The 20,895-nt window shown below is 58.7% G+C and overlaps 1 protein-coding gene across 1 annotated transcript in view; it reads left to right on the forward strand.

Moving 5' to 3' along the window:
• The window catches only part of LRP5 (LDL receptor related protein 5), a 104,219-nt gene extending 83,840 nt beyond the window's left edge, over nucleotides 1-20,379 (forward strand). The window contains exons 15-23 of the mRNA XM_036875759.2: nucleotides 810-1,000; nucleotides 1,532-1,741; nucleotides 4,567-4,692; nucleotides 7,532-7,768; nucleotides 9,635-9,745; nucleotides 11,387-11,623; nucleotides 12,633-12,772; nucleotides 17,984-18,081; nucleotides 19,918-20,379. Of these exons, the coding sequence (XP_036731654.2) occupies nucleotides 810-1,000; nucleotides 1,532-1,741; nucleotides 4,567-4,692; nucleotides 7,532-7,768; nucleotides 9,635-9,745; nucleotides 11,387-11,623; nucleotides 12,633-12,772; nucleotides 17,984-18,081; nucleotides 19,918-20,179 (1,612 nt within the window). The 3' untranslated portion in view covers nucleotides 20,180-20,379. The remainder of the gene's footprint in view (nucleotides 1-809; nucleotides 1,001-1,531; nucleotides 1,742-4,566; nucleotides 4,693-7,531; nucleotides 7,769-9,634; nucleotides 9,746-11,386; nucleotides 11,624-12,632; nucleotides 12,773-17,983; nucleotides 18,082-19,917) is intronic.
• The last annotated feature ends 516 nt before the right edge of the window (nucleotides 20,380-20,895 follow it).

Here is a 20,895-nt window from a genome sequence, read left to right on the forward strand (position 1 = left end):
TCATTCACGGCAGCGAGAAGCGGAGACTGAGGGACGGCCTTAGCAGAAAGCGAGGGCTGGGGGTGGGGGGCTGCTCAGAGACACAGGAAGGATGTAAATTCTAATTGGCAGGTTTGGTAGCATCTCCATCAGACTTGACCCCTATGCAAAAATTTCTGTAGCATCCCAAGTGGTGGCTGGTTGTTCAGTCGCATATATTTCACCATGGGGAGCTCACTACCTTACTGTGTACACCCTCAACTCTTGGGAGCATCTTCCTTCCATGAAGGTCCTGGACACTCCCACTGTCCACCCTCAGGTTCTTGGATGGGTGGGAGGGCACCTGGGACATGATGACAGACTTGGAGGGTCCCAAAGGGAATAACCAGGGCGGGTGGGCAGCCTGAAGCTGGATGGCATGAAGCCCAGCAGTGAAGCTGAGTGCTGAAGGTTTGGGGAGCAGGGGTGCTGTCATACCAGGTGGGGGCCAGAGTGTCCACACCCTGCTTCTGGGTCCTCCAGGCGTTCTTTGACCGGTATGGCCTCGTCTTGATACTTAATTTCATTTGCAAATACCCTGTTTCCAAATGCTGTCACATTCTGACGTTATAGGTAGACACGAATTCTTGGGGGACACCATTCAAGCCAGTATGGATGTGACCTTTCAGCCTTGGGGGCTTGCCCTGAGGGCCGGGGCCATGTGACCAGTAACTTTCCACAGCTCACTGGATGCCCCGAGGGTCAGGGCTGGTCTCTTTGGTGCTTGGCAAGCTCAACCCTGGCCGAGGCACAGGGTGCAGAGCCCGGCCTTCACCTGCTCCTTCCCGCAGGTACCTGTACTTCACCAACATGCAGGACCGAGCGGCCAAGATCGAGCGCGCAGCCCTGGATGGCACCGAGCGGGAGGTTCTCTTCACCACGGGCCTCATCCGCCCCGTGGCCCTCGTGGTGGACAACGTGCTGGGCAAGCTCTTCTGGGTGGATGCAGACCTGAAGCGCATTGAAAGCTGCGACCTGTCAGGTACGCACCCAGGGCCTCCCTGGAGAGCGGGTCCCTCGGCAGCCCGCAGGCCTGACCTCAGGCATCGGTAATGGTGGTTTGTCAGTGAGCTCCCTTGAGCGGGCAGTGTGCTGGGCTTTCGTACCTCACATATACCCCCACCTGAAAGGATGAGGTCCCCACGTGGTAGGGGCAGAAGGTGCGGCTCAGAGAGGGTGACCAGGCTGTGCTTCCCTGGACTGGAAAAGAGTGAGCAGCGATGCTCAGAGGGGTTTTTCCTCCAGAAAATGGGATGGGATAGGGGAGGGGAAGGTGCTGTGTGTGCAGGGGTGCCAGCAGCGGGGTCCACGGGAGACAGCCCAGGCGGGCGCAGGGCTGTCTGAGGACTGGTCTCAGGTCTGCCTGACTCCAGGGAATGTGCCCCGGCTCCCAGCCCTGGCCGGAGCACGAAATCCCCCTCCCCGCTGCCTGGCAGCCCTCTGTTCTCCCAAGCCCAGCATGGGCTGAGCTGCTGAGGGCCACTGCCACTAGGGGGTGCTCGTCCGCTTGCAGGGGCCAACCGCCTGACCCTGGAGGATGCCAACATTGTGCAGCCTGTGGGCCTGACTGTGCTGGGCAAGCACCTCTACTGGGTTGACCGCCAGCAGCAGATGATTGAGCGCGTGGAGAAGACCTCTGGGGATAAGCGGACGCGTGTCCAGGGCCGCGTCGCCCACCTGACTGGCATCCACGCTGTGGAGGGCATCAGCCCAGAGGAGTTCTGTACGTGGGGGGCCAAAGGGGAGGGTGGGCATCTGCCCAGAGCATGGTGACCCCTGAAGTGGCCTCTTGGATAAAGGAGGAGATTGGGCTGGTTTGAGGGCTGGGAGGCAGAGGCCCTGTTTCTCTGGCTGTTGGCTGCACCGCCTGCCACTCCTAGAGGCCCTGCTGCAGCCAGTGCCCGCTCCATCTCAGCGAGAGACCCTGGTCTTCCCACCGTCTTCCTCTCCCACCACTGGAGAACCTGCCCTGCTTTTCAAGGGCCCCATAACTAAGTCCAACCCACCTTTAGATCTGTATCTTTTTGATTAACTCCAAATCAGCTATTAGTAGCCTTCATTGCACCTACAGAATCTTTTTTGCTGTGTGAAGTAGCAAAACGGGGGCACATTAGCTCATCACACCCACTGTGCTGGGATCAGGGTGGGAAATTGGGGGGGCGTTTAAAGATTCTGCCTACAACTGCCTGGCTGTGCCCAAGGGCTTGGGCAAGAGGGGCCTCTACCCCTGGGGCCTTGCTCCTCCACAAACGGCTCCTTGTGTGTTTTAGGGTCATGTGTGTGTGTGTGTGTGTGTGATGCTTGGTGCAGGGACAGCGCAGTGAGCTGGGCCATCCCTGCCCGTCCTGTCATGGCCCCAGGTCTGGCCACCTTCAGGCCGCCTGCTTCCACCCACTCTGCAGCCCCGTGCCGGCCCCTCGCCCTCCCCCCAGCCGTGTCCCCACTCCCCGGGGCCCCCCTCTCTCACCCCCGTTCCTTTCCTTTCCTTCTGCGTCCGAGTGGCTCCTGCTAGTCCTTCGGGTCTCACTCCGCTCCAGCATCACTCTTAGTGGGTAAGTCTTTGCCCCTGGCCTCCCTCTCAGCCACGCCATGTTTTGAGTGTCCTGCATCCCAGGCCCTGTGCTCAGTACATTATTCGGTATGTTATTTCACAGTAATTTTACTGTACAGCTGAGCAAAGTGGAGCTCACAAACAGTGTGAACTCGCCCCTCTGGCTGGCTGTAAACACGCCGGGACCTGCCCTTGAGGCCAGACCCCGTGTTGCAGCGACAGGGCTTTGCAGCTGCTTCCCTTCAGTGGGGCAGGCCAGTTGGCAACCTAGTTCTATAGAGTTGTTTTGTAAGTACAAGCAGTTGGGTCTGAATGAGGCCGATGGGCTCACTGCTGTGAGTCAGGGTGTGACATCAGACCCAGCAAATTGGTCACTTATGTACTGACAGCCGGGTGGCCAGTTTCTGTCCCTGTGGGGCCTTGGCCTGGGCCTGGTAACACTCCCCAGCTTCTGGGCAGCTGAGGCACCCCGTGGATCTGGGTTAGAATGCACGTACTTACCTGGCCCCTTACACTGTCCTCAGCAAAATCTCTGGGTATTGGGTGTCCCGGCCTTCAGAAGGCTGGCAGGTGGTCAGAGCAGCAAACGCTGAGCTCGTGAATGTCTAGACCCCCCGATGGCAGCAGAAAGCACGCTGGCCAGCAGCTCCTTGGACCTGAGAGCCTGGGAGGGCCAGGCAGCCTTTAATGCACAGGGATGGTTGACATGAGGGACACCCCCATTGGTGCTAATGTGCAATGTCTAGGGTGACATGGAGAAGCTCCTGGGTCTGGGGGAGGGCAGGGAATCCTTGAGTGAGCTCTCCCGAGTTGATTTGGGATGGGGTCCCCCAGCCAGTTTCCCCACAAGATCCCACACCTAAACTGCAAAACAGAGGCAACATTCAGGAGTGACACACCCAGATGTCACCTGATTTTGTAAATGAAGTTTTATTGGAGCACAGCCACACCTGTTGGTTTGTGTGCCATCCGGGGCTGCCTTTGCTTACAGCTTGCAGACTTGAGGAATTGTGACAGAAGATCTGGCATGGAAAGCCAAAACTATTTTCTTTCTTGTTTACACAGTATGCTGACTTCTGCTCTAAACCATGGCTTCTGTCACTTTAAAAACACCTGCTCCTCCAGGTTGAGGAGGGACACTGTGATTTTTCTTTGGCTCTGGGGATGCAGAGGGAGCTTTCTGTCATTTCCTGTCACTCAAGGTGATCAGCCTCCTCCCGGGCCTTCCCGTTGTTCAGGTGTTGGACGCATTTCATTCCTAGGGACTCAGTGCCCTGCTGTTTTAACAAACCACCACAGACCGGAAGACTAAAGCTGCAGAACTATCCCGCCACAGCTCTGGGGGCCAGAAGCCCAACAAGGTGCTGCAGGGCTGCACTGGCTCTGGAGGCTCGGGTGGGCTGGGGGTCCCTACCTCTTCTGGTTTCTGGTGGTGGCAGGGCTTCTTGTGTCCCACGCTGCTGCCTCTGCCATCACATGGCCTCCTCCTCTGTGTCTGTCTTCACCTCTTCCATAGTCTCTCATAAGGACACTTGTCACCAGATTTAGGGCCCACCCTGAAAATCCAGGCTGACCTATTCTCCAGATCCTTAATTGGATTGTATCTGCAAAGACCCTTTTTTCAAATAAGGTCACACTTGCAGATTCTGGGCATCAGGATGTGGACATATCATCTGGGCATGCCACCACACCATGAGGGACAGGTGGACAGGGTAGAGTGATGGCTGTGGGGAGTGAGAGCTGTTGCCCACGGACTGGGGTGCAGTGGGCAGGTTCTGTAAGTGATTTCAGCCCCTGTTCTCATCTGTAAAGCGCAGTGTCAGTGGAAACAGATTTCATAGGCTGCCCTGGGAATTACGTGGGAGGATCTGCAGGGACCTGGCCTACAGGAGTGCCAGTTCCTGTGAGTTCTTGCCTGGCCCTCGTTCCCAGCATCTTCTGGCTACAGCACTGAGGTGGGAGGTACAGCCCAACCCCCTCCCTCTTTGTCTCTACAGCAGCTCACCCGTGTGCCCAAGACAACGGCGGCTGCTCCCATATCTGCATTGCCAAGGGTGATGGGACGCCACGGTGCTCATGCCCAGTCCACCTCGTGCTCCTGCAGAACCTACTGACCTGTGGTGGTAGGTGTGACCTCAGTGCTTTCTCTTGGGATGCTGGACAGGGACCTGATTCTCTGCCTGCCAAATTGTTGCCTAACACCTAAAATCAGAGTCTTTGTGGCATCCAGTTTCCAGGGCCAATTGTCTCTTCATTTACCCTCCTTTCTTTTCTAATTGGTGCATTAAGGGTTATGAATGTCCCTCTAAGCACTGCTTTTGCTGCATCCCCCAAATTTTGATAAGTTGTATTTTCTTTGATTAGTTAAAATATTTTTAAATTTCTCCCGAGAGGATATCTTTGTCCCCTGAATTATTTAGAAGTGTGCTGTTTAATTTGCAAGTAATTGGGAATATTCCAGCCATCTTTCTGTTACTGATTCTAGTTTAATTTTTAATTCTACTGTTGTCCAAGAGCATACTTTGTGTGATTTCCATCTTTTTAACTTGGTTTAGGTGTCTATTATGACCTAGCATGTGGTCTCTCATGGTGAATGTTCTGCGTGAGCCTGAGAAGAGTGTGTATCCCACTGTTAATGTGTGGAGTGTTCTACAAATGTTAATTAGACCCAGCTAATTGCATTGCTGTTCAGGTCCTCTGTATCCTTCTTGACTGTCTGCTTGAGCTCTGTTACTAATGAGGGTGTTGAAGTTTTCAACTTCAATAGTGGGTTTGTCTGTTTCTTTCTGTAGTTCTGTCTTTTCCCCTCCCCCTACCTTTGGCCCTCTTCCTCTGAAGGTCTGAAGCTGAGTGGGCAGTAGTCAACTTTGTGAGTAGAGTCGGAAGGCCTGGTTCAAATCCCAGCTGAGTGACTCCAGGCTAGTCACTTGCCTTCTCTGAGCCTCCACTTTCTGTGAAAAAGAGAGGTTGAGAGCACATCCCTGAGCATTTAATGGGCATTAAGTAACAGAGTGCTCTGCATGGTCCCTGACACATGGCACACAGGGATGCAGCTACTGTTAGTCATGGGGATGGCAGTAGTAATAAAAAGTGACAGGTGTTATTGTACCACAGTGAGGCCCAATTCCCAGGGCTGCCTCTCTACCTGAGACCCTCTCATCTCTGCTTCTCCTCTGAGCTCCTGGGGCAGGTCTTTATCCTGTGCCTTTCTTCTTGTTCTTACGCCCATGACACCCACACCGTGCCCTACACACAGCAGGTGTTCAGCACATGCTCGCCAGTACAGAGGCCTGCTCTCACAGCTTGTCTGCTCCCTGGAGAGATCGGCCATTGCTGGGAGCCCAGCGAGCAGGGCTGCAGGGCCTGTCCAGGGCTTTCTGCTTGCCGACCTCACACTGTGACTCCAGAAAGCCTGGCTGAGAGCAGAGGGGCTGTTTCGTGTCTGCGCTCTGGTGGGGGCTCCCTTGGCCCCCCTAAGCCTCTTGTTTTCCCCAAGCTTCAGCACCAGAGCTCATGCGCCTCTGCGTCCTGAGTGGCCGTGCGGCTCCCACAGCTGTCTAAGCCACCCTAGTGAGGCGGGGTCTGCTCAGAGCTCTCAGCTCTCACTTGGACTCCCATGGGGGACAGGCCCCTCTCTCAGCACCTGCCCCGGGCCCTGAGCCTCCAGACTGGAGGATACCAGGCCCTTTCCTCGTAATGCAAGAAGTGTGTGCTCACTGTGTACCCATCTTCAGTCCTCCCTGGCTGCTTCTCTAGGGAGTCACAGGGTGAGGGCTCACCGAAGTGCCCAGGCAATGCGGACCCTTGTGCCTCATGAATGGCAGGAGCCAGATGGCGCGAGGTGCAGCCCGCATGGCTTCAGTGCCACTGAACCCTTCCCAGGCCACCTGTAGCCACACACATGCACACACACCCTGCTCTCTCTCTTACTCCCCACGAGGAGCCGTGACAGAGGGCTGCTGCTTCTGTTTTAGGGACCAGAGTATCTGGGTGGCTGGGGGGGTGGTTTGTCAGGCTGCACAGCTGATGAGGGGAGCCTGTCCAACCCCCACCCCGGCCCCACTCCCCAGGCCCCCAGAACAGTGCCATTCACTGAGCGCTGTGGGGCGTCTGGCCCACGCTAGGGTGCTGTGCTGAGGAAGCTGGGCCCGGGGGTGTTGTGGTCACTGTAGTCGCCTGGCACAAGGTGGCTCCAGATCCTCCAGTCATGCACCCTCCCAGCTCCTCCCCTCATGAAACTCCCTCCTCCGGGAGCCTTCCCTCCCCCACCTGGACCTCCGCATGCTGTCTCTACCCTCCTGCCCTTGGCACACTCCTCAGCAAGGTTCCTGTGGGCACACTGCCCGCCCACAGAGTCCCAGCCCACGGCTCCATGTACCCCCAGAATGTAACAGGCGTGGGTGCTGACCACCTGCTTTCTGACCCTCCCAACTCCCAGCAGCGGTGCAGCGGACGCTCCGGTGAACAAGCTGACACGCGCGCAGACTCGGCACCAGATTGGCAGAGGGGGCCCCAGAGGCAGGTAGAGGCAGGGTGTCCAGCCAGCGGGGCGGCCAGGATCCAAGAGACCTGGCCCAGGGCCCTCAGGGTGCTTGTGAGGAGGTCCAGGGCCCAGAGAAACGCCGTTGCCCAGCCTCCCAGCCCAAAGTGCCTTCTGCTCCGGTTGGTGCGGAGCCTTCTGCTGCAAGCCCAGGTTTCCAAGGGCCCCCTTTCGCCTCCACAGTAAGCAAAACAGCAAAGATTGTATCTCCGCTCAGCAAGCATTTATTAACCCCGCCATCACGTCACCTTGGGGCAGGAGGGGGGACGGCGGACAGGACACGGTCTGGAAACGGTGTGGGTACAACACTCGCCGGTGCAGCGTGTCCCCTGCCGTGACACCCAGGAGCACATCGCCTGGTTTTCGCGTCGCCAGGCAGGGCGGCGTGTGATGGCGTTTCTGCCCTTTCTGCCCTTCCGCAGAGCCTCCCACGTGCTCCCCCGACCAGTTTGCGTGCGCCACTGGGGAGATTGACTGCATCCCTGGGGCCTGGCGCTGCGACGGCTTCCCCGAGTGTGACGACCAGAGCGACGAGGAGGGCTGCCCGGTGTGCTCGGCCGCCCAGTTCCCCTGTGCCCGGGGCCAGTGCGTGGACCTGCGCCTGCGCTGCGACGGCGAGGCGGACTGCCAGGACCGCTCGGACGAGGCCGACTGCGACGGTGAGCAGGCCCCGCCCAGGCCCCGCCCCGCCAGGCCACGCCCCCTCCGCGTCCGTCCTGGAGAGCCGCAGTCCCCCGAGCCTCGCCCTCCCGGGGCGGCGAGTAAGATCCCCGTGAAGCCTTTGCCCAGGCGGTACTGCCGGGCCTTCCTCGTCCTGGGAGGGGATGGGTTAGTTTTAGGTCCGCTGAGAACAGCTCTGCCGTCTGGCCCCGTCCTGTCCTGCCAAGCAGTTTGGCTTGCCGGCCTCCACTGAGTCGAGGGTTTCACGGAAACCCAAGGCAAGTCCAGGGGTCAGCTGGGCCTCCGTGACTTGACTCTGGCTGCTCCCCACCCCAGACTGCCGTGCTGCCCTCCACCAAGCAGTGTGGGGGTAGGGCTTACTCCTGGGTGGTCTCCAACAGCTCATTGAGTCGGGAGTGACAAAACAGGTCGGTGTGGTCATCCGGTCCCCAGACCGGCAGGGTCTTCCTTCGGATCTTGACAGTGAAACGTGTCTCTGTGCACCCTCTGAGATTTCCCTTTGTAGACGACCTGCTCGGTTATTTTCTGCCGTATATCGTTAGCGCCCCAGCCCCATGACTGCTGCGGAGCTACCCAAGGGTCACTCTAGCTGCCCGCCCCCGCAGCTGCACGGTGCTATTCTCAGATACACAGATGCTGTGTGGTCACCACCCACCCTCCCTGTTCATGATGAGTAGCCATTTTGTGGAAGAGGAGGACCTGAGGGTCATTTCCCCAGATGGTTTTATAAAGCCTCAGTTACATCTTCCAACTGGGGACCCTTTGAGGATTTGATGGAGGAGATAGACCAGGGATTGGCAGATTGTGGCCTGAGGGCCAAATCCAGGCCACCGTGGGTTTTGGTGAATAAAGGCGCACTAGAACGCAGGCGGGCCCCTTAGTCCATGCACTGCCCGCAGCTGGCCTCCCCGGAGCAGAGTGCAGCAGTTACGACAGACCCGTGGCCCAAGCGCCCTGTGCCGAGCCCTGCTGCAGGCCCTGGCCTGGGCACACGGTGTTGGCGCCGGTCCCAGAGAGCAGCAGGACCCCCGAGCCATCCCCCTGCCCTCCCACTCGGAGTGCCCCTCTTGGGGTCAGATGCAGTCCCTCCAGCAGGTCTAGTGCGGGCTCTCGGCTCACCCTGTTTCAGAAGCTTCCTCCCCTGCCTGGCTACCAGGAAATCGTCCCCCACACTGCGAGGACAGGGTCCCCTTGTCTTTAGTTCCCAGAGAGGGGCACGGGGGCAGGCAGGTGGGGAGCGGAGGCAGGACGTGCCGGGAGGGCCAGTGACGGCAGAGCCTGGGGCCGCTGCAGTTCCTTCCAGGTCCTCACTGGAGTGGTGAGGCAACAGCGTGGCCGCAGGACCAGCCTCTCCCCCCAACTGCGGGGGGCCATGAGCTGCCTCGGCCACCTGGAAAGGGCTGCTTTGCCTCCCTGCTTGAGCTCTCCTCCCCGGTCCTCCCCCTGAGAGCTCTGCTGTGACCCCGCCCCTTCCAGGGCATTCCTCTAGTGGGCTCTCCCCTCCCAGGTGACCCGGGAGAGCCTTGGGGGAGGCGCCGGCTTACTCCTGGCTGGCTCTGGAGGCCTGGCCCGTGGAAGGAACCTCAAGTACCTCGGGGAGGCGGCGGTCTCTCCCTGCCTGCCCTAGCCCAGCGATGCGTAGGCCCTGGAACAGCAGCCATGGAGGGGAGGCTGAAGACTGGATTGGTGTGACCACTGCCCGGCTCTGCTCTAGAAACGGTCCCATTTGTCCCTTCTGTATTGGAACCTCTGTTGGGTCTCAGGTGGCAGGGCAAGGAGCACTGGTTGGTGGCCATCCGCATGGTGCCCTCTGGCCTCTCTGAACTCAAGGCCCCTCCTTGCAGCCGTCTGCCTGCCCAACCAGTTTCGGTGCGCCAGTGGCCAGTGCGTCCTCATCAAACAGCAGTGTGATTCCTTCCCCGATTGCGTCGATGGCTCTGATGAGCTCATGTGCGGTGAGTGGTCTTCCCACGGGGCAGGGGAATGGTCACCCCAAAAGTGTGGAGTCTGGATGAGGAAACATCCTGGGGGCCATCTGTGGGGACCAGCGAGGCTGGGGTACCAGGAGTTCTTGGCTTGGGGGGAGGCAGGGAGGCCTTCCCAGAAGAAGAGGCAGCTGGGAGGCTTAGCTGGGAAGGGGAGGGGAAGCCTGGGAGCCGTGGGGCTTTCCACCCGGGGCTGAGGCGCAGAGGCCCGCCTGAGAGGGCCGTGCTTCCGCCTGCTAGGCCCTCATTCAGCAGCATCTGTCAGGTGGCAAGGTTACCCTGATGGGGGTGGGGCGTGTTCCCTGGCAACCTGCTGCCCGGCTGAGGAGGTGCAATGTGCACATGTACACACGTTCCCTGACCGTCCAGTGGTGGGGCCCATGCAGCCAGGGGTACAGGGGCCAGAGGATGTGAGGCCAGGGCAGTTAGGGGAGGCTTCCTAGAGGTAGTGGCTGTTGAAAGGCTGTCTCTGATGAGACAGGAAGGGAGCTGGAGTCCCAGAAAGTAGGACACGGACACGCCATGTACTACAGAGGGACCTGGCTGAGAGCTTTGACTGCAGGAGAGAGGCCTTGTGGGTGGGGAAGCAGGAGCAGCCCCCAGGGACTCACAGCACTTTGTGCCTTCGTGTCACCCAGGCCAGGCACCCCAGGTTCCGTTTCCAGTGAGCGGCGGGGCCGCTGGGCCCAGTCTGACAGCGTGGCTTGGGCCCTAGGGGTCAGGGCTGGTGTCTATCCATAGTCTTATTACTGGGGCCAGCAGTTTCTCTCCCTCTCCTGTGGGCTTTGGTTGGCAGGAGAGACGGAGTGGATTGCCCTCTGGATCACAGGGCCGGCCTGGTGGGAAGGGGAATGTCCTCTTGTCAAAGTTGAGTGTAGAGCCCTTGCTGTCCCCCATGGCTTGGATGGTGGAGCCGCCCCCACCTGGCTGTCACGCCATGTCCAGAAGGACCCCTGGGCACACCTGTGTAGCCCTGAGCCTGCTCCTAGCTTTGCGGGTTTGGCTGAGCCCCCAAGTCCAAATCCTGTCGCATTCTGCCCCTCACATTACCCTCCCTTAGGGCCTTTCAGGATCCTAGGCCTCTGTGTCACGCAGACATTCGGGGCTCAGCAAGCCCTTGCGGATAAAGACCCAGAACCCTGGGTACGTCCATCAGCTCAGCCCAGCCTTTAAGCATGGGTCGAGTCCGTGCCAGACAGACTTGGAGCCCCTGGGCCCCGCCGACCTGCTTCACTCCTGTGGCCTGGTGGTCAGCTGCCCAGCTGTACAAAGGGCATGACTCATGGGACAAGCTGGTACACTTGTCTTCAGCCACCCTGAGAGTGCCGGACAAGGGTGGGTATGAGGCTGCACAAGGGGTCACGTTGAGGGGCTGTCTGGAAGTATGTAGAGTTTAGCCAGGTGGCAGCAGAGGAGGAGGAGGAGGGTGCTCCAGGCCCGCTGCAGGGGCAGTGGGGGTCAGCCTGCTGCCCATGCACCCCCGGTGGTCCCCCTTCCCCTGCCCTCCGGCAGCGGGTATGGGCCCAGGCAGAACCACCCCCAAGCACACAGCGCCCACCCTGGGGCCAGAGAGCCTGTTCCTGTGACCTTCTCCTCTCTGTTCTCCGGCAGAGATCACCAAGCCGCCCTCTGATGACAGCCCAGCCCACAGCAGCACCATCGGGCCTGTCATCGGCATCATCCTCTCTCTCTTTGTCGTGGGCGGGGTCTACTTCGTGTGCCAGCGTGTAGTGCGACAGCGCTACACGGCGGCCGGGGGGCCCTTCCCGCACGAGTACGTCAGCGGGACGCCCCACTTGCCTCTCAATTTCATAGCCCCAGGCGGCCCCCAGCACGGGCCCTTTCCAGGTGAGGAGCCTGGGCTGTGCAGGGGCCCTGGGTGGAGGTGGGGGCTCCCCTCAGCGGTCTCTGTGGGACCAGGGCTGAGTGGACCCGGAGTGCTGCCACCAGCCCCCTCATGCCCGTGGCAGACGTCGCTAAGGGATGCTGGCGTGCAGGCTTTCCTGCTGAGCTGTGCTGGGCATCAGAATCCTCAACACAGGGGCCTGCACAGCCAGGACCTGTCCCTTGGCCTTGGAGGTGTGGGGACAACTCTTGGGATCTGTCCTTTCGTATTCTCCTGGGGCATGTCCTGTGTCCTCTTCAAATCCTCGTGTCCCCTGGAAATGGGTGCAGCTAGGCTTTCTAGAGCAGAAGGAGTCAGGACATAGCAAGCAGCAGCCTTGTCCTGGATGTGGTCCTGGGGCTGAGCAGTTAGAATTTCTGAGATGTGGTCCAGCAGGAGCCCACACCTTGGAGGCCATGTGTGTAGCTGCCTGGGGGCCATTCCTCCAGGCTGAACCACACCTGTTCATGCCATGTCACGGTGTAGCCAAGAAGGTGGGGTCAGTAGGTGCTGAGTCCAAAGAGGGTCAGGGAGGGTAGCTCCAGGGCCACTGTGGGGACTGCCCCGTGCCCATTAGCCCTGGGTCCCTCTCTCCTGTCCTGGCTCCCTGCCCAGAGCCACCTCACTGGACCCTGATGTCTGTGCAGATGTGGCCTGACTCTCCCTGGGGTAGTGGGGTTTCTCTTGGGTTTCTTGAGAGGTCTGGGAGGTGCAGTGTGGTGGCACTGTCACCTTGTGGCAGCCCCCAGACAGTGGGGCCCTGTCTGTCAGGCAGGCTCCCTGAGAGCCTACTGAGTTCCTTCCCACCCTCCCGTTTAACTGAAAAGACTCACGTTGGTGGGGGGGAGGGCCTGCAGGGTGGGGGCCCTCCTCAGGCACCTACACCTGGGTCTCTTGGGCTGCAGGGCCCAGGGGGTGTGCCCTGACCCTGGGCGGCCTGGCCCCTGACTCACCTTGTCCCTCCCCCACCAGGCATCTCGTGTGGCAAGTCCATGATGAGCTCTGTGAGCCTGATGGGGGGCCGGGGCGCGGTGCCCCTCTACGACCGGAACCACGTCACCGGGGCCTCATCCAGCAGCTCGTCCAGTACCAAGGCCACGCTGCACCCACCGGTGAGTGGGGGCGGGAGGAGGCCTGGCCAGCCAGGGGTCCCCGCCACTACTGGCTGGCTAGGCAATGCTTCTAGGGTCACGAGCTGTTCCCCCACCACGGAGAGTGGTGAGCACGCCCCCTTTGCTCCCTCTGGACGCCTGGGTTTTCTCTTTCGTTTTCTGTATTTAGAAAGAGGTACTCCTTGTCCATTGTGGGTAATCTGGAGGCCACATACAGATAGCGAGAGTGGAGGTCTCACCTGTACCCTCACCTCCGAGGGTTGCTGCTGGGCGTCTCAGTGTTTGGTGGCAGCTGTGTTCCTCGCAGGCCTGCCCTGTCTGCAGCTGCCTGTGCAGGGGCTGACAGGGTGCCCCATGTGTGTCTGTGCCAGCTTCCCCTTTCTGCCCCCATACGGAGTACCCTGTTTTCTACCCAAGGCCTTTCTGGTTCCCAGAAAATAGCTGGTTTTCCAAAGGACAAGCACTCACAGGTGGCTTCTGGCTTAAATACTCCCTGGCAGCCCGAATGGGGTGAGGGGCTGGCCCCGGCCAGGCCGCATGCGAGAGACAAATGACTGTGCAGAGCGTGAAGCACTGGAGCCTCCAGTGCCCCAGCCCTGCACAAGCAGACCCTCTCCCCAGGGCTGGCTTGGGGAGGACCGCCACTTCCGAGAGCACAGCCCAAGGGTTACAGGGTGGGCTTGGTGCCCAGGTGTGATTCTGTGTGTACGAGACATCGGGGTGTGACCTCACATGATTCTGTGCTGTTAAACTCTTAAACGCCCAACTTCCTGCAACACTGTTCTCTCCCAAGGTGAAGAAAGTCCTTTGCGCTTCCTCTGGGCGTCTCCAGCGGAGGCGTCTCCAGCGGGCCCCACCGCCAGGGCTGGGCCTCCTTCCCTTTTGGAGGCCACTTGTGTCTGGGCTGTTGTCCCCTTCTTATCCAACAGCACTGGCAGGTTCTGGGAGGAAGAATGTAGAGGAGGAGGTTGCTATCTCGGGTGTGCAGGATAGGAACCGAGACCCCGGCAGGCTCCAGGGCCTGGCGGCGTCTAGGGGTGGCAGCAGCGAGGAGCCCGCAACTGGGAGTTCAGAATGCCCACCATCATTCCTGTCGCCCTGCCCTCTGCTGCGGTTTCCTGACTCTCAGCCCCTTTTCCAGCTGAGAACACCAGGGAGCTGCGGAAGGCCAGGCTTCCTCCAGGACAGCCCCTGGGCCCCCATGCAGACACCAGCAGGCCCAGGAAACTGGCTCGTCGGTCCCCAGGCTCTGCTAAGAGCTGGAGGGATCATCTTCGGCAGCGTGAGACAACACTGAGCAGCCAGCTCTTTTTCTCACCAGCTTTATTGAGATAGAATTGCCATACCCTTTAATTCATCCACTTCGAGTGTACAGTTTGCTGGGCTTCAGCATATTCAGAGAGTCGTGCAACTACCACCAGCATTTTAGAACATTTCGTCACCCAAAAAGAAACTTGCGTGGAGCCAGCTGTTTTTCAATTAACGGCATTATTTTGTATCAGGATATATGTTCGTGATACAGAATTCAAAATGTATGGCAGAATATTCAGCAAAAAGAGATCCCCCCTCACCCAGAGCAAGAGCCCCCAGTGGCGAGTCCTGTGGCCAGTCCTCGTGTGTCCTTCCACGGTAATCTGTACACGAGCGAGTGTGCCAGTGTGGACTTCATTTTCCCAGCAGAGTCATGTTTTTACTTTTCACTTTGAGGTAATTGTAGATTCATGAGCCATTAGAAGAAGCAACGCCCTTCACACTGTCCACCCTTAAATCAATCTCCGGGTGGGAACCTCTTGCAGAACCATGGCTTGCTGTGTTGTTCTCTGCTGCTCTCACGAAAGTACCACAGCCTGGCTCGCTCACACCGCAAGTGGGGTTTCAGTCCTGGAGGCCAGGAAGTCCGAGATCGAGGCTCCGACAGCCTTGGTGTTTGATGAGAGCTCCGTTCCTGGTTCATAGACAGTTGTGTTCCACACGTGGCAGAAAGGCAAGGAAACGCTCTCAGGGCTTTTCACCTAAGGGCACTGACCCCCTGCGTGGGGCCCCACCCTCACGGCCACATGGCCTCCCAGAGGCCTCACCTCCTGACACTACCACACTGGGAATTAGGTTTCAACATAGGGATTTGGGGGACACAGATACGTAGTCCATGGCAATAGTACAGTGTCCCAGTCAGGACACTGATAGGCTGTTCTCGGACCTCACTCAGATTCCACCAGTTTTACATACTTACAACTTTGTTTTTAAGACTGTTTTCTTGTGAGCAATTTTAGGTTCACAGCGAAATTGAGAGGAAGGTACAGAGATTGCCCATGTACCTCCTGTACCCCCATGCACAGCATCCACCGTTGTCAACATCCTGCACCAGAGTGACAGGTTTGCTCTAAGTGGTGAACGTCCTGACACATCACCTGTTTTAAGCAGGGCTCACTCCTGGTGGTGCGCATTCTGGGCTTTTGGACACGTGTACAATGGCACATGTTGCAGTGTTATACAGAGTGGTTCACATGTACTTTTAAAAACCCAAATCATAGCATCTGAAGGTAGTGATAGCTCCTCTCTGAGTTTTTTTTTTTTATAATAGGTAAAACGCTGGCACTTTTTGCTAAAAAACTGCTTTTAGTTTTTTTCTGACGGTCCCCAGCTGAGAGCCCTCTCCGTATGCCACTTCAACCCACTCTCGAAGGTGGCGCTATCATGGCCCCATTTTGCACACGTGGTAACTACCCGGTCCCCCATTCCTCGGCAGATGGTGGGACCTGCCGCCCCTACCCTGCCTTTCCCTGGAATTTGCTCCTTGGGCAGTGCTACCCTCTTCTTGGTGGCTGAACAGCAGCCTTGGTAAGGTGGTATGGGGGCATCAGGTCGCATGGGCATTTTGTTACTCCAGCTGCGTTGCATGGGACCCCTACGCTTCGTTTGTCCTCCCGAGGGGCGGCAGCGGGAGGCTGAGCACTGGTCATCTTCACCTCCCTTGCCCAGTGGCCCTCCCGAGGGGACAGTCCACCTTCCCACCAGCAAAGCCCCACACCAGCAGGCCTGTCCCTCTCAAACACCGCCCACAGCTCTAATTTAGGGTGAGAATGGTTGGTGGTATAATCTTAATTTGTATTTATCTCATTACATATGACATTAAACATCTTTTCTGCATGTTCAGTAACCTTTGTGGTTTTATTTTCTCAGGAGGGTTTGTTAATGTCCTTTTTATATTGGGTTGTTGGTATTTTTCTTAATCACTTGTGAGGTCTGTTTACGTATAGACATACTAAGAAAATTAGCCCATTGCCTAAGATGTGTGTTGATATTTTTTTTCCCAGTCTTTTGATTTGGATTATGGTATATTTTGTTGTTTATGCAGTAAATTAATCGATCTTCTGTGGGCATCTGAGGATTTTTTTTGGTTTTTTGGAAAGCTCAGAAAGGCTGTCCTGCTCTGATCATAAGAAACCATTCTTTCCATGTTCTCTTTCTAAATGTTCTCAAGGTTGCATGCTTTTTATTTAAATGTTTGCTGCTTCTGGAATGTAGTTAAATGTACTGAGGCAGGAGGCACCCGCCTGTATTTCTGTGCTGAGGGCTGTCAGGCGGCCTTTACTAGTGGCGATTCAACCAGGAGAGAGGCCTGAGCACAGAGCAGGTGCAGCGTACGAGTTATCGGTAGGCACTGGAATGCCAAGGAACTGGCCAGTGGAGGTGAAAGGAGCTCCTGAGCACAGTAAAAGCCCACTGGCCGAGGCAGTGTCCCGAGGGCCAAGATCAGGCCATGCTGAGGGCACAGCTGTGCTCAGCCCATGGCTGAGCGGGCACCGACATGCCACACCCCCGGTACTTGCTGGAAATCTACCTACTGCTGTCTCAGGAAGACCATCGGGGCCACTCCTTGGCCTTGACCTCCCCAGGCCCCCAGGGGTGGGGGGCACTGGCCACGGGCAGAGGAGGGGCTCCTGGTGCCTTTGGAATTGGAAGCGAAGAGAAAGCAGGTCAAATTGTGGGCAGAAGACAAAACAGGCCCCTTGGCCTGGGGCATGCAGATAGCTGGGGGCCCTTTGTGTGGGGTTCCCCTGCCTGGTTTCTGCTCCCCTCTCTGGACTCCCTCCCCCCAGTATCATGCCATCCAACTTTGGGGTCACATCCCGAGGAAGCCCCAGGCTGGCTATTTGGACTGAAGAGGACCCTCCCCAGAATAAAGAGCAGGGGCCCAGGTGCTTCTGGAAGGGCTGGGCGCTTCTTGTAGGGGACTCACCAGGTGTCAGGAAGCAGGTCTCCCCAGTCCCAGTTTGGAGACCGGGCAGCTGAGGCCCAGAGAGGGGTAGTCCCTCCCCAGGGAGCATCTGCAGCCAGGCAGCCACAGTGCCCTTCCTCTGCCCTCAGCAGCCTGGGGATATTCGGTCCTAGGCATGCAGGGTCAGCCCTGTTCCCTCTCAGCTGCCGTGGGAAGGCGGGAGTGCCCCCTTCAGGGACAGCTGCTGGGGGACCCAGAGGAGGCGGGCTGGTTGCCAGGGGAGATGCATACCTGGCTGGGTGTCTGGGCCCCACGTCCTTCTGGCCCTTTGTGGGGCTAGTCACATGCTGCCCACCTCTGAAAGGTGTATTCACACAGTAAAATTGTGTTTATTTTCACAGTTTTGGGGCAATACAGTCCCTTGAGAAAGGGGCACCTTTTCCTGATTTGCTCAGAGGTACTGTGAGGGCGGGCCGCGGGCCTGCACCCCCCCACCCCACGTGGGGACCCCTGTGCTTCATCAGGGTTGCAGCAGGGACAGGGCCACCTGAGCGCCGGCAGCCAGGAATGTGTCGTGGGCATCAGACTGCACCATGTTGGGGGAGACAGCGTGGGAAGGTCCAAAGGGGGGCTGGCGGGGAGGTCTCAGAGGAACCTGGGGAGGTGCTCGCTGGCCCAGGGGACGCCTGCGAGGGAGGGCAGGTGCCCAGGGACCTCCCGCCTCTGAGCTGGCGTCAGCAGGGTGGGCACCTGGGCACCGCAGCTGCTTCCACCTCTCACCGTGGTGGCCTTTGGGGTGACTGCTGCTGCCAGTCCACCTTCCGAGTCTGGCCAACCCTGACCCACAGGGCTGCAGACCAGGGGTTCCTGGGGGTGTGGGCCTCAGAGCCAAGCAGGCCTGGGCCGTTGGCACCCTGCCCTGGAGGGAGGCTGGCAGGGGGTGGAGATGCACCGCTCCATCAGGCCCCTAACCCTCGCCTGGCTCTCCTTAGATCCTGAACCCGCCGCCGTCCCCTGCCACAGACCCGTCCTTGTACAACGTGGACATGTTCTACTCTTCAAACATTCCCACGACTGCGAGACCGTGCAGGTATAGGAACCCTGCCCCAGCCTCCGCACGCCAGGGGAGGGGAGGACCCCAGGGCTGTCACATCCACCCCTTGCCTGGAGGACGCCGGGAGAGAGGTCCAGCTCGTGGGCTCACTGCTGCCCTCGGACCACACCGGGCTGCCTTCCCACAAGCAGGAGCCCTGGCCTGGGTGTTGAAGCTGAACACTAACCAAGTCCCACATTCTGAGCGGGCTCTTGAAATAGCTTTGGGGGCATTTTGTAAGTGGGGACATGCCCATGCAGACATGCCTTGAATGGTGCCACCAGGCAGTTTCTATGGCAGCATAGCCAGGCCCCCATCCCAGGAGGCCAGTTTGCCGGGGTCAAGGACTTAGGCCCCAAGATGGACTGTGTTTGAATCCAGCTGTGGGACCCTGGCAGTGACCCTCTGCGCAGTGCCCGGTCCCCAGAAGGACCAAATCCAAGTCCATATGAGCTGCCTTGGTGGGACAGTCCTCTCTCCTCACCCACTGCAGGGCCTGTTTGAGCCTGGAAACCCACAGGCCTGCTCAGCTCCCACCCCCATGTTGTCTGTACTGGGGTCTCATGCCCCACCAGCCTGGGCGCGGAAGGGGCATGTGAGGAGTGGGATCCAGGTGTGCTGACCAGTGTCCAGGGGCCAGTCAGAGCCTGCAGTGGGCAGGGTGGGCTTCTTGACCTTTGACCCACGGGAACACTGGGCACCTCACCCCCAAGTGGGCTACCTGATGGGGTAGGTGGCAGGGGGCCCAGGCCAGGCCAGTTCCCTCTGTAGGGTTGAGGGCTGCGGCATGCCCCTGGACCACCCCGGTGGAGGCAACGCTGGGGAGTGGCGAAGGCCCCTCGTCATTGCCCAGCTACCCGAGCAGTGGAGACCAGGACGCGCACCACCTGCCATCTGGTGGCCGTTTGGGACTCCGTGGCTGCTGGGAGCCCTGCTGCCTCAGGAGAGATGCTTCTCTGTGCGGGGCCGTGGCCCTGTTCTGGGACCTGCTGTGGCTCCCTGGTGCCCTGGCCTCAGTCTGTCCCCAGAAGCCTCGTCTGCTGCCGGCCCCAGGGCTGTCACATCCGCACCAGCCAGCCGGGCCCCTCAGTCTTTGGTCCTCCCATGCTTTGCTTGTTCTGTCCTGATCTTGGTCCCACCTCTGACCCCCTTTCCCTCCCCCTCGGGCCCCCTGAGCTCACCCTCCTGCTGCTTTTCCCAGCCTCAAGTGCCCCCGCTGTTCCTTGGGCTCTGGCTCCGCCTTCCCGCCCTCTGTGAGCCCCACATTCTAAGATCCCAGTCCCCACCTTAGGCCACAAGGCAGCCCAACACAGGATTTCAGGGTACAGGCAGTGCCTGGCCTGTAGTGTCGTCATCGGGGCGGTCAGGGGACATCTCCAGGGTCAGGCTGCTTTAACTCAAGATGTGACTGCTCCAAGCCAGCTGCCTCCCATAGTGACATAATGATAATGGGGAACGGTTGTCAAGCACTTTCTGGTGTCAGGCACTGTTTCCAGCACTTGCCGTGAAGAATCGCATGTAGTCCTCATAATCCCCTTCTGAAATGGGTACTGTTCCATCCTCCCCATTTTGTCAATGAGGAAGTGAAGCCAGAGGGGTTTAGTAAGGTGTCCATGGTTAACCAGGTTGTTTCTGGAGGCCTTGTCCTCCAGAAAGGCGACCTTGGCCTGGGGCTGCCGGTCCCCACGGGGCAGGGGCAGGTGTGCCCACTTTAGAGGCAGCGATACTCAGGCTCAGAGAGACCATGCAGCTGGGCGGGGCCCTGTGCTCTTCAGATGTGCATGTGGGTCTCCCCGGACCGAGGTCCCATTCCCCTTTCCCTGTCCCCTTCAGGCCCTACATCGTCCGCGGCACGGCACCCCCTGCCACGCCCTGCAGTACGGATGTGTGCGACAGCGACTACAGTGCCAGCCGCTGGAAGGCCAGCAAGTACTATCTGGATCTGAACTCGGACTCAGACCCCTACCCGCCCCCACCCACGCCCCGCAGCCCGTACCTGTCGGCGGAGGACAGCTGCCCCCCCTCGCCCGCCACGGACAGGAGCTATTTCCACCTCTTCCCGCCCCCTCCCTCTCCCTGCACGGACTCCTCCTGACCTCGGCCGGGCCCCCTGGCCTCTCTGCGCCCCTGTAAATAGTTTTAAATATGAACAAAGAAAAAGTATATTTTATGATTTAAAAAATAAATATAGCTGGGATTTTAAAAACATGAAAAATGTGAACAGTGATGGGGTGGGCAGGCCTGGGAAAACTTTGTACAGTGGAGAAAATATTTATAAACTTAATTTTTTGTAAACATCACTGCCATTCTTTCATGACGTGTGCGTTTGAGTTGAGTGTCCCCCAAAGTGCATGCCGGCCACTGGCCCATCTGGGATGGCCACCTGGGGTGGCCGTCAGAGCTGTGACCTGTCCTGGGCATGGGTGTCTCTTCATTAGGCTGCACTAAAAGTGCTGAGACCTCATGTGGTCATGAAGGGCCTCACGCTGGATTTGCGCTCTGCTGTTGCCATCTTGAAATTCTTAGGTGATTTTTGAGAAACAGGCCCTGCATTTTCATTTTGCACCAGGCTCTGCAGATTATATGCCTGGGCTTTGGGCCCTTCCCTAGCCTGTCTCTGCTACCGTCTGACCTCTGTGTCAGGGGGAGTGCAGGGCGACAGCCTCCAGGATAGAGGAACCCCGGAACACACGGGTCCTGTGGCCCCATGTGATGGGGCAGGGGACGGGGGAGCCTCACCTGGCCCTGCCATCTGTGTGGCCCCCAGCCCTGTCGCCCTCCCCGGCCCCTGCCATGTCCTCTCCTGCAGAC

This window comes from Manis pentadactyla, chromosome 9 (assembly GCF_030020395.1).
Source record: "Manis pentadactyla isolate mManPen7 chromosome 9, mManPen7.hap1, whole genome shotgun sequence".
Taxonomy (NCBI): domain Eukaryota; kingdom Metazoa; phylum Chordata; class Mammalia; order Pholidota; family Manidae; genus Manis; species Manis pentadactyla.